We start from the raw sequence: 13,246 nt of genomic DNA, 5'->3' as shown, positions 1-13,246 counted from the left end.
AATTATAATGATAGAAATTAAAACGTTAAGCAAATAAATTTTAAAAAATTAATTAACAATAACAAAAACTATAAATAACATTAAACCATATATTATATTTAGAACAAATTACGCGAATGGTCCTTTAGGTTTTGGATTTTTCCCTAATGTAGTCCCTATAGTACTTTTTTCCTTCAAATAGTACCTACGTACCATAAGTTGCACGCGTTTGGTCCCCGAGTTGGATGTCCATCCATTTCAACGTTAAGCTACCCCCATGTGACTTGCACATGAGGGTATTTATGTCATTTTACCCTAAAGGACCTTTTCTGAACATATAAATTAACCCCTATATTACTTCTTCTTGTTCTTCCTCCCAATTCAATCGATCACTACTACTGTTAGAGAAAGAAAGCTGTGAAAAATGCCGATATGTGATTGTGGAAATCGTGATCTAGCCATCGTCACTTCCTGGTCAGATCGCAACCTTGGAAGGCGATTTTGGTAGTGTCTTCGTAATGAGAGAAGGTGTGGTTGGATTGGGTGGTTTGATGAGCCCATGTTCCCTAGATCGATGGAAGTGATACCTGGGTTAATTAGGTCTATGAACAAGCTCCAAGAATTTCTTCAACAAGCTACAATGCAAGCTAGGATGTATAAGTTAATCATTCTCTTCAGTTGGGGTCTTTTTGCAATTCGTTACTTGAAGCATGGTTGATGTTGCGTCTGAATGTGGTGTCTAGATGCAGGAAGTAGTGTCGTGGTCATAGGGTTAATGTACTGGTGGTCTTATTTTGAGTTTGAATATAGGAAATTGTAGCATGGTTTATGTAGTGTTTGTGTCTGTTTTGAGTTTGACTGCAGGAAAATATGTTCTGGTTAATGTAGTCTTAATCTTATAGTTTTTGTGTAATCAAATGGTTTAATTTCAGAACAAGGTTATTGTGTCATGGCTTTGTGTAATCAAATATTATTTGACAAGAACACCAATTCAACATGCATGACCATAAACTTTGAATATCACAAATACTACTTGACAAGAACAACAATATAACAAAAATGCTATTGTATATCACAACAACAGTTGACATTGTTTCATAGTTTACTTATGTGTATAATGATTCAAGATCAACATGCATGACCATACAAAATAAGGAGCCCAAAGTAAGTATTGTTTGGTACATAAACATAGGTGTTAACATAACCATAAAAGTAAAGTGCAAATTACATCAAAAGACCTAATGGTTCTCAACAACACCCACATCCTCACTTCTATCCTCCTGTTTCTTCAGTTCTTTTGTCATTAGGGCCACCTTGACCTTTACAAGTTCTTGAATTATGCCCTTTGTTGTTGCACTTTCCACATGTGACAGTGGTCCACTTCTTGGACAGTTTATGCCCCTGTGTAGCATGTTCATCATATGCCCTCTTCCTTTTCTTTATGGGCCTACCCACCTACAAATGTACATAAGATTAAATTGTTGTTCTTCAGAAACTGCAGTTATATTGATATATGAAGACATACCTGAACAACATGTTTGGGTGGAAGCAATTTGGTTGGGCATTGTGATTTTGGCCGCATCAATCTACCATTTGTAGGTTCAATTTTGTGTTTGTACACTTCTGCCCATGTAACTAGCCAGTAGCATGGGTGGACCCAATGCTCCAACTCAGGAACATTCTTTGCTTCATGTTTAATCTTGTCCCATATTGCACTTATTGCATGTGAGCATAACATGCCTGTAATTTCCCAATGTCTACATGTGCATGTTTTTTCATCCAAATTCACAATAAACTGATCACCCCAATGAGTAGTGACTTGAGTTTTAACCCCATTGAAAATACACCTGTGCTTTTGTGCTTGTCTTTTCATTTGTTCAAGAAGACTAGTGGCATTTGGTGTGAGAGGACCATGACATCTATCAATCTCTCTTTTGACATTGCAAATTCTCTTCATCAAATACTCTCTAATATACTCCAAGCAATAAATGATAGGTTTATCCCTACCACCTTGTATTTTTCCATTCAGAACCTCACACAGGTTATTCAACAAGATGTTAGTATATGCCCTCCCAATTTAGTCATATAATACAAAATGAGAACAAATCCTAACAATGACAAGTAAATGTTAACATAATTGAAATATGAAGTGCTAACCTGAGAAATGAGATCTTGTGCAATGAGCTGGAGGAATCTGTATCAGCCAATCATGAGCTTCAGCTTTGAATTTCTTTAGCTCTTCTAATGATTTCTCAAAATGCCTTACAGTAGTAGCAGTTGCATATGCCCACACCAAATCTTTGAGCTCTTTATCCTTCCACTGTCTTTTCATATTTTCATAAATATGCCTCAGACAGAACCTATGCTCAACTTGAGGGAAAAGTTTGGCAATTGCAGGAATGATACCCTATATAAATATTTCAATACTTAATTGACTAAATAACAACAATATAAAATTAAATTAAAGTATATGTACCTTCTGCCTATCTGAGATGAAAGTGAAGTTTGAATTAGCATAAAGTTCCAGATCATCACCAAGTTGTTCCAAAAACCATGTCCATGAATTTGTGGTTTCATTCTCAACAAGAGCATATGCAAGAGGATATATCCCATTATTGGAATCTACCCTTACGGCATTCAAAATTTGACCAGGATAGGGTGTTGGGTTATGAGCATTCTAACCCTCCTAAGTGTACATGCAACCCTAAATACCTTGGATCTATGTTTTCTCTATTATACATACAATTATGAACATCCAAGGTATTATCCTAATCTAGCATACAAAATAATAAATATAACAAGATAAAATACATACCTCTTTGATGTAGAATGTCTTCATGAAGCTTGAGTGCCTAGTGCCCCAAGTGTGACACCTCAAATGGTTCACACAACACCAAATACACTTGGAATAACTTGAGAGAAACTTGAACACTCCTTGAAATCGCCTAGCCCTCACACTCACACATTAGTGCACGATTTCTTGAGCCATGGGATTCTTTTATATGGTGGCTATTAGGGTTACACCATGTAACTCATAACTTTACCCATTCCTTATGCTCCATCGATTTTAACCTCCATGGAGTATCCATGGGTCACCCCATGGACTTAGTCCAACATAAGGAATCTTGGATCACAAGCCCACATATATAAGAATGAATGATTTACACAATCAACCCATATATTTAATTAGTCTCCTTTTGATCACTTAATTAATTCCAAATTAATTCTTGATCAATACTAATTAAATAACCTTATTAATATATTAGAACTTATAATATATTAACCAACCTTAAGTGTTATTTCTCTCATTATAGTCTATCCAAATGCATGATGCCATGCAACCCAAATGGACCATGCCGGGTCGGGTCAAGTCTTACCAATTATAGTTATGGACTTAGACATTAATCCAACAGTCTCCCACTTGGATAAGTCTAAAACTATTATTGCGTATGACTTCAGGAACCGATCAGCAATCGTAGCTCTCAAAAGCTTCTGTCGAACTCTGACCTTGTCGATGAACTCTGACCTTTGTCAATGACTTGTCCATTAGATAAGGGATCATATATTCCTCCATTCTAGATATCATATGGACTGAGACATGGATTATCAATCATTCTCTCTGTCCATTTGTTGTTTCCCGATTTCCGATTCATGATGACTGACTGATTGAACAAATCAAATCAGTCCTGGCTTGGCCAAGCACTCACATGTATCATCTTTAAATCATCGAGGGGCCCACAGATATCGCTTTTATCCCGAAGGTAAAAGGAATGGATAAACTTCGACTCATATGGCTTGTTCTACTACTTGTTGAATCATACACAAAGGCACGTTTTATAACATCGAGTTACCAATGCGTTTTCGTGCAATCAATGTATAACCAACTCATAGTAACAACTCATATCTCTAGGTTTGAAGAATATAAGATATTATCGTCTCATGATCACTCGTGATAAAATCCATGAAGTGATTCAAATGAGCGCGGGTTGAATCCAATACTCAGAACTTATGAGCATTCATGAGTGTTGTAGCACCACTTTTGTCCACCAACTTGGACCTCTACAAACCAACCCATGACAGTCTTGATTCATATCTACTTCCAACATATGACCGACTGTGGATGGTTTGAATAACTTAATCATTCAGGAAGAGCGACTTAGTTATTCTGGAAGTCAAAACATGCAAAGTGAAACACAAGAATAAATGAATCAAATATGGTATCAAACCCTATGAATATAAATAAACACTTTTATTTATCACCATACTGATTACTCATTATTCATTGTTTCGGTTTTATCAACTTTATACTTGAATTTAAAACAATAGTTGTCACATGCTCCAAGCATGTACACTATGTTTTCTAAACACTAGTCATGCCATACACCAAGTATGCATACTATGTTTGTCTATGATCTTTACTTTGTAAAATAGATCAATTGAACGTCACTCCAATGATCCTCTTTTCACAGTCCCAAATCCTTACTGCAAATGCAAGAATTCCAAATTCATGCCATTTACTGAAATCTGTTAGATTCTAAACTTATATGCATTGATCCTCTTAATGATTATGCACGAAGTCAGAAAGACTTGACAACAATCATTACAGAGCATTCCAAAGGAGATCAGCTCCTTGGAAACATCCTTCTTTCATTAAGTTTCCTAATCTTACACAGATTGAATAATTTCTAACTTTGAAACATTTCTATATTCCATTTTGACTATCACTTCTGAACAAGAGTTGCCTCCTTACAGAATGTCAATATGGTCCTTCCAGAATTAACATTATACTTCCAACTGTCCTTGAGCAACCAATCTTTGGTAAACCTTAGATTGTCATCGACAATTTCTTAATCATTTTAGTCATATCCAATTCTAGACCTTTTCCCTTCATAATGCCCCAGGCATTTGGAAAATTTTAGAAAGGATGAATATAGCACATGTAATCGATCCTATATCCGAAGCATATGGGACACGATTCATGATGTCTCACATAAAGACTAAACCAGTCTTTTGCTATAATATTTCCATTTCAGTTTGCCAAGTTCTCAAAATTCAGATTATGAAAAGGGAGGCCGTAATCATAATGAATTTTAGAACGCAAATAATGGACCCATATATAGAATTTCCTTATGTTGAGCCATTCCAACATGAAATTCATATATATATCCTTGATTAAATACGATTAAAATCTCAATCTAAGCTTTTAGAATTGAAATGAAGTATAATTTCCTCTCCCTTAATTATAGCAAAACAACTTTTTCAACCCCTGCAGCCTCACGAATTGAAACTTTTGTTTTCTATAATTAACATTGCTAACTTGCAACCTTTGTCATAATTATCATGCTTCCACTAACATGATGATTATTAGCATAACACTTATGCTCCCACTAGCTTTGACATGTACTCAGAAATCAGCTGGACTTCTAGAAATCAATACTTTATTGACTTCCTTACCAAAGTTTAGATTTCTGATACGAGATGCTTTGATAAAACTTTATCAAAATCATACACCTTTCCTTAGATAGCATGCATGTGTGTCTAAACAATTTCAGAACTATGAAAAGGGATGTCGTAATCATAGTCTCAATTGTTTAGACCTTTTGCCATCTGCTTCAAATCTACTTGGTGGAAGTGTTTCATCACCATCATTTTCATGAATCGGAGAGAAACCTTATGACCCTTAGATTTTATGGTGTATGTGTTCTTATCCATCTGAATCGTCAAAACCATAGTCACAAGACAAGGATAATGACAAATCCAAACTCATATGGACTGAACTTATGCAATCTTAACTTCTTGCCACCTGGCAGTACAGGGCCTGCCATTGCTTCCAAGTTGTTATGCAACCAATTGAGAACTTTCAGAACTCCTATGCAAAGCCAACTTTAACTGGAATGGGCACAGAATATGTCAACATGATAGGTTATAAACCTCAAGTCGTGTGCTAGTGAAGAACCTCAGGTTTTATTCTTGATTAGTTCTTGAAATTCTTTTTAGGATCTTTAAGACTCCCACTGTCCTCTTGACATATAAGACTATCTTGCCAAATATTCAAGAGATAGTGCGGATTCTTTATCAAGACAAACACTTCACACAATTGGCCTTAGTTGGTCTTTGTTTTATCCAAAACATCACAACTTACCAATTTCAAATGTACAAGAGTAGGACACTTTTACTCTTACATTTGACAAGTGTTTTAAACCTTTCTTTAAGATATGTCACTCAAGTTACAATCTTGGAGTATGACTCTAAGAATTGTTTTGGAACGAAGTATGACTCATCTTTTTGATTTAACCATTTCAACAATTCATGACTCCTCTTCTTAGTCATAAGAATGCACTAAGATGACTTTAGAGGACCAATTGTGATATGGTATCTTAATCATTAAGATGATCATAAACATGATACTAAAGTACTCTCCCATCTTTTCAGATTTGAGAAACTTTTATCTTTCTGCCATACTTTGATTCTTCTTATTCGTTCTGTCTCACATTGAAACTTCTCCAATGCTACAGACTTATACTTAAACTTATAAGTATAACCATATTTACTGAACTTAAGTAAATCATGACGAATAGTCTTCTTGATCTTTTGTGGTGGACTTGACCAGTGCACAAGAATGTGTACTCGATCCCTTAGTCCTTTCCTTATTCACATAAGGAATTAGTCTTAATTTTCCAAGCTGAAAGTTCTCATTCATCATACTATACAACTTGTATGATTCCAAGTTTCGGTCCAATTGAACCTTGGGTGATGAGAATCTTTCCTTATTTGGTAATATTAGACACTACCACAACCGAAAGAATCAAATCCATTTTTCCAATATTGCTATCAATGGAATCTTATAAGCAACAACTTTTCACAAATGCCATTGTAAGGATACTTAAAATAAATAAAATCAAAACCTTTTTCTTTTATTTTAAAATTTTGCGGAAAAACTTATCCTTACAATCCATATGAAAACCTTGTTGTTATCTATTCCTAAGCAATATAAATATCATAACTCTTAAGTAATAGCCCAAAATTCTGATCACCGAACCATGCGATTGAAATCCATCTTCGCGATCAGAATCAGCATGTACTTAATAGAGTTAGACAATGGACTTTACCTGAAGTAGAGCCAAACTTATTGACTTTAACATCCTTAGGTAAATTTGGCAGCTTCGTAACCAATGCCCCTTCCTTTGGCAATAGTTACCTATGGACCCTTGATAATGGGACTATCTTAGACTTCGCCTCTCTCTTTACCATTGGGTCAACCGAGTTGACTATGGTCGATCCCTTTCCATTGGGAAGATAGAGCTTTACTGGATATCCAATGTCATCATTGTCAATGTCCATAGCGTTTTAGGAAGTTGATCTTAGCAAATAGATAAGATCATTAAGGGTCTTGTCTTAGTCTGTTTCATATGATTCCCAAAAGAACTCACTATGTGACTTAGAAAGTAGTTGAGCCACCAACTTTCTCAAGACTTTGACACTCAACTCTCCCGGCTTGTCAATATGTGACTACATCTCCAAGATGTGATCACACCTAGACATTGCCTTGCCAATAGGGCTTGAGTGACCATAAACTTTTTAGGAACTTGTGGGTTAGGGATAATAATTGGAGGAGGTGAAAGAAGTATGATACCCATGGGACATCATCTTCATTTAGGAAAGCTTGTTTCAAGAGATTTGGGAAGATCATAAATGTCTAGACCAGACATCTTTTTGGGAGATATTCAAGATAGTTGATTTAAAGTCCTTAATATGACACCCAATATGAAATATTAAGGCTAGGACCCAACAAACTATTTTATAACTTAGAAGAGGGATGCCATAATCCAAGCTATAAAATATTTGAAGGTAGGTGAATGACGATTCACCAATTTCCACCATGAAAAACGAAATAATTTATTAGGTTTTAATTGGATTTGAAAGTCCTAGATCTTTGAGATTCATTGAACTGTTCAAATGCATGTTTCAATCTCGAGTGTGCCCTTCAGGTTTTGTGACTGGGATGCCGAGGATCACAAAACAAGGTGTGAATAACCATGCAAATATACTTGGTACCCTTAATATTTACCCCTTAATCAGTGTGCCGGTTAACCACACACACTCCACCGATACTATGATAAATATTAAGTTACCCTTTGCTTACCTTGTTAAGTCCAGGTTAGTGTGCCGGTTAACCACACACGCTCCACTAACGACTTAAGCAAAGTGCAAAGTGTAATTTCATGGGTTAGCACCAAATTCACATTTTCCTAAGTAACTAAGATTGGGAATTTATAAGTGTTTAGTTACTTAGTATTTATCATTAATACTTTTAATGAAGGGAGAATTATAGTCCTTGTCCTACCCGTTCGACTAACGACCCTCCACCAGTCAAGGAAGCGGTGGGTGAGAGTGGACACCCATTAAACTGCCATTTTATAGGCAGTAACCTTATACCCCCTTATAGACCGGCTTCGTGAATGAGGCCTACTAACGGTAAGACTGACTTGCTCTTATACATATATATAAATATTATTAACTTATAATATTATAAAGTATAAGGGTTGAATTTTAACTTTTAAAATTCTAAGGGCTAACTTTGAATTAAAGTATTCATAAGTAAAAACTTTTTCAAATTCCAAAACTTGAAGGCAAGTTTTGAAACTATTCAAAACTAATTAATTCCATAACTTATGAGTTTAAAGTAGTTTTAATTAAAAAAAAACTCTTCAAGTTCCATAACTTGAGGACAAGTTATGGAAGACTTTAAACTAATTAATAAAAAAAATAACTTTTTTTATTGTAACTTATGGAACTAATTAAGGTTACACTTTTCTTTTTAATTTAATGAAGAGACTCTTGAACCTCCATAACTTGAGGACAAGTTATGGAGTCATAAAACCATTTAACTAGAACTAGACTCTTCATTTTGTAACCTTTGCCAACTTTTATGAGTTTTATGATTCTTAAATGTGACTTTTCATATAACTTGAGGACAAGTTACAAAAACACACTTTGGAATCAACTCTTAGATTAAAATGGATTGAAAACAACTATTTCACACAACTTTTCTATTAATCTAAGAACCTCATAAGAACAAGATAATTCAAATCATCAATCTTCAAGAAATTAGCATGAACATACAAACTAATACAAATCTTGAAATTATGACAATTATCTTAGAAATTGGATTAACATGAACATTACCACATCAAAAACAAGTTTATAAGTCCAAAAACATCTTAGGGTAATGTTCCTAGTCCAATTCCAGCCAAAACAATCGAATATATGCATCCAACTCGATTTTTCAGCTACTTTTGCAAGTATAACAAGAAAACAAGCCTAGGCTCTGACACCACTGTTGGGTTATGAGCATTCTAACACTCCTAAGTGTACATGCAACCCTAAATACCTTGGATCTATGTTTTCTCTATTATACATACAATTATGAACATCCAAGGTATTATCCTAATCTAGCATACAAAATAATAAATATAACAAGATAGAATACATACCTCTTTGATGTAGAATGTCTTCATGAAGCTTGAGTGCCTAGTGCCCCAAGTGTGACACCTCAAATGGTTCACACAACACCAAATACACTTGGAATAACTTGAGAGAAACTTGAACACTCCTTGAAATCGCCTAGCCCTCACACTCACACATTAGTGCACGATTTCTTGAGCCATGGGATTCTTTTATATGGTGGCTATTAGGGTTACACCATGTAACTCATAACTTTACCCATTCCTTATGCTCCATGGATTTTAACCTCCATGGAGTATCCATGGGTCACCCCATGGACTTAGTCCAACATAAGGAATCTTGGATCACAAGCCCACATATATAAGAATGAATGATTTACACAATCAACCCATATATTTAATTAGTCTCCTTTTGATCACTTAATTAATTCCAAATTAATTCTTGATCAATACTAATTAAATAACCTTATTAATATATTAGAACTTATAATATATTAACCAACCTTAAGTGTTATTTCTCTCATTATAGTCTATCCAAATGCATGATGCCATGCAACCCAAATGGACCATGCCGGGTCGGGTCAAGTCTTACCAATTATAGTTATGGACTTATGACATGTTCATCTTGAATTTTTGGATGAGATCTTCTTGAAGTGCATTGACTGGAATGGTTGGATTACTCTCAATTTGCTTCGCAATGTTTTTGCAATGTATTTGTAGTTGCAAGCATTAATGGTTCTTGATTGCACACACCGATGTTCACTAACTAGGGTGTTCACCACCCAGTCATCTGTCTCTTTAGGTCTAGACACTAGTACAACCCAAGGACATTTACCCTCTTTCATATTTACTGTTTTGTCCTTGAATCCAGTCCTTGACTTTGTCCATGGCCCACCACTCATATCTGGGACCACTCCTCTACACTTTGACCTAATCCTTGTTTTGTCATTTTTTCAAAATGTAAATCCCTTTTGGTTTCTACTGCATGTTTGTTAATATATTCTTTCACATCTTTCTTTGTTTTGAACTTCTGTCCTAATGTGAAAGCACTTGGATGAACTACACCCTCAAAACAACTTTTTGCATTTCTTATGTCTCTCAACATGATCTCTCTGTTGTTATCTTCACCTACAATAGGTGACTCAAACGATTCTGGGTCTATGACCTCCAAATCTTCACCTTTAGTAACGTCAACACCACTACCACTTGCTTATTTGGTGGTTTTTTTGAACCCACTCAACATCTTCATCAACATGTATATGAAATTCTTTCATATCAACATCCACATCATCTATAATATTTTCTAAATCCACAAAGAAGTCTTCATCCTCACTCTCATCATCTGTCATATTACCATCACTCCAAGGACCCTCACTAACACTTTCCTTACTTCCACTGTATTCATCCTCAAAAAACTCAACATCATGTAGATTTTTCCCCCACCATATTCTGCGTCTACATCCCCCATTACCTCATAATCATCCACTGGATCAACATCCCCTTTTTGTTGGTGAACATCCCCTGTGTCAACAGCTTTCTTACCATGGTTATCCTCAAACTGTACCCCCCCCCCCTAAAGGGATCACTCTCTCGATCAACTGAGTGTTTTTTTTATCGCAAGTTCATAGGGTACAATCAACTTTGACAAATCAGTGGAATCATTCAAATCCAACTTTTTACTACATGACCCAACTGATTTCCTTTTCATTCTAACCCTATTCATTTCAAGAGAATGATTCCCTTCAACTTCCTCAGTACGAACCTTCAATGGGGACTTAAAGTTACTCTAGTATTTCCATGCTCGATGTACAAATTAATTTCCTTATGATTAAGCACATACATTGCCAGCTGAATGACTTCCTGATCGGTGCCAAGGGGTAACAATCCACTATCCAAGTATGTCTCTGGTATTATGCAATGGTAAAACATTATACCTCCATCATTGTATCCTAAAACTGCCATCATATCATCTAACTCGTGGACTGAAAACACATCCATGTCCACAAAACCAAAGTGATCCACAAGCCCATCTATGTATGACCTTCCAGATACCGTATTTGTAAACGAACCCCCATGATCTATCTTGAATGTGCAAAAGCTTGAAATAGAACCTGATGTGAAAATTCAAGAACAATAAAATGTTAATGATGGAGGAAAGCAAAATTACATTTCGTCAAAACCTAGCATTACAAGGTCTGTGCTTACCATATTCTTTACGTAGGTCAGGTGGTTGTGTGTAGCGTGGATATAAAGACCACAATGTGAGCACCATTTTCCTCGATACACTCTTCAATCAGTTGAACTATTTTGTCGGACGACGATAAGAACTCACGATTGAAGAAGATGGGATGATCAAAAGGTTTTCTTGGGGAAAGAGATAGAGTGTAAAGTCAATGTCTGAAACTAAACCTCGCCACCTTATTGGATATAGCTATTAATTTATATGTTTAGAAAAGGTCCTTTAGGGTAAAATGACATAAATACCCTCATGTGCAAGTCACATGGGGGCAGCTTAACGTTGGAATGGACGGACATCCAACTTGGGGACCAAACGCGTGCAACTTATGGTCCATATGTACTATTTGAGGGAAAAAAGTATCGTAGGGACTACATTAGGGAAAAACCCAAAACCTAAAGGACCATTCGAGTAATTTGTTCTTATATTTAATTTTATTTATGAGTAACTCGCGGGTAGAAGTCATTCAAACGGTTGAGATTATACACTTATAATAGATGTATATATAATCATATAATTCGAAATAATCAATATATTATATCAACTTCATATGCGAATTATTATATCAAATTTAACAACAACGTTATTGTTATATTTAAAAAAAACATATATGTGTAAAGATTTCAACTATATAGGTGTTTCAGCGCAACGCGCGAATTCCCATGCATTTTTCCTTTCAGCACATTCATTTGAAATTTCCATGACTTTTCAATTTCTTTCTAATAATAATTATAAGTTGGTTAATAAGGTTAAATAAAAATCAAACCTAAAGTGTAGTCATATATAAACTAAATTTCAATATTAAAATAATATTTTTACTTCTACTTATAAAATTATGTTTTTTAACTTATACCATATTATACTTAATTTATTACTATTAATATATTGTAGTGTGTAAACCATTATCATTTTAAAGATACAATTTTGGACAATTTGTATAAAATACTTAAATTATTAATTTAAATATAACATTACAGAGTCAAGTTAAATATAAATTTTATTTTAACCTAAACAACCCAAAAAATATTTTGTAAATAGTCAAAAGTGATAAATTGTAGTGTCTTTCTAATAATGATTATAATTTGGTTAATAAGGTTAAATAAATATCAAACCTAAAGTATAATCATAAACAAGCTAAATTTTAATTTTAAAATAATATCCTTACTTCTACTTATAAAGTTATGTCTTTAACTTTTAACATATTAAACTTAATTTATTAGATTTAAAATGTTGTTGTATGTAAACCATTATCAGTTTCAAGCTACAATTTTTGAACAGTTTGGACAAAATACTTAAATTGTTAATTTAAATATAACATTATAGTGTCAACTTCAATATAAATTTCCGTTCCATTTGAAATACCATAGAATATTTTGTAAATAGTTAAAAGTAATAAATTGTAGTAATAAATGCAAAAACTAAATTGTAATATCAATTTAACTAAAATATTTCCTAAAGATATTTTTATATTAGTTAAAAGTTTTCAAATAAGTAGCTTAAAATAACTTACAATAACAATAGTTAAAAATAACTTTATATAAATGATTATATTGTTATCTTTAAAATC

At 34.3% G+C, this 13,246-nt stretch overlaps 1 protein-coding gene across 1 annotated transcript; it reads right to left on the bottom strand.

Annotated features, from left to right (window-relative positions):
• Window positions 1-1,251: 1,251 nt before the first annotated feature.
• On the bottom strand, window positions 1,252-10,988 carry LOC145158147 (uncharacterized). The gene is made up of 6 exons (XM_079077080.1): window positions 10,915-10,988; window positions 10,647-10,838; window positions 2,456-2,606; window positions 2,137-2,386; window positions 1,505-1,989; window positions 1,252-1,434 (listed from the first exon to the last, which is right to left on the bottom strand). Exons 1-6 carry the CDS (start codon window positions 10,986-10,988, stop codon window positions 1,252-1,254), a joined length of 1,335 nt encoding a protein of 444 aa, XP_078933206.1.
• Between the last annotated feature and the right edge of the window lie 2,258 nt (window positions 10,989-13,246).

The sequence above is a fragment of the Lactuca virosa genome, chromosome 2 (genome assembly GCF_052849685.1).
Source record: "Lactuca virosa cultivar CGN04683 chromosome 2, Lactuca_virosa_CGN04683_v6, whole genome shotgun sequence".
Classification (NCBI taxonomy): domain Eukaryota; kingdom Viridiplantae; phylum Streptophyta; class Magnoliopsida; order Asterales; family Asteraceae; genus Lactuca; species Lactuca virosa.
Note: the sequence above shows the minus strand (reverse complement) of the source record. Positions and strands in the feature narration are given on the sequence as shown.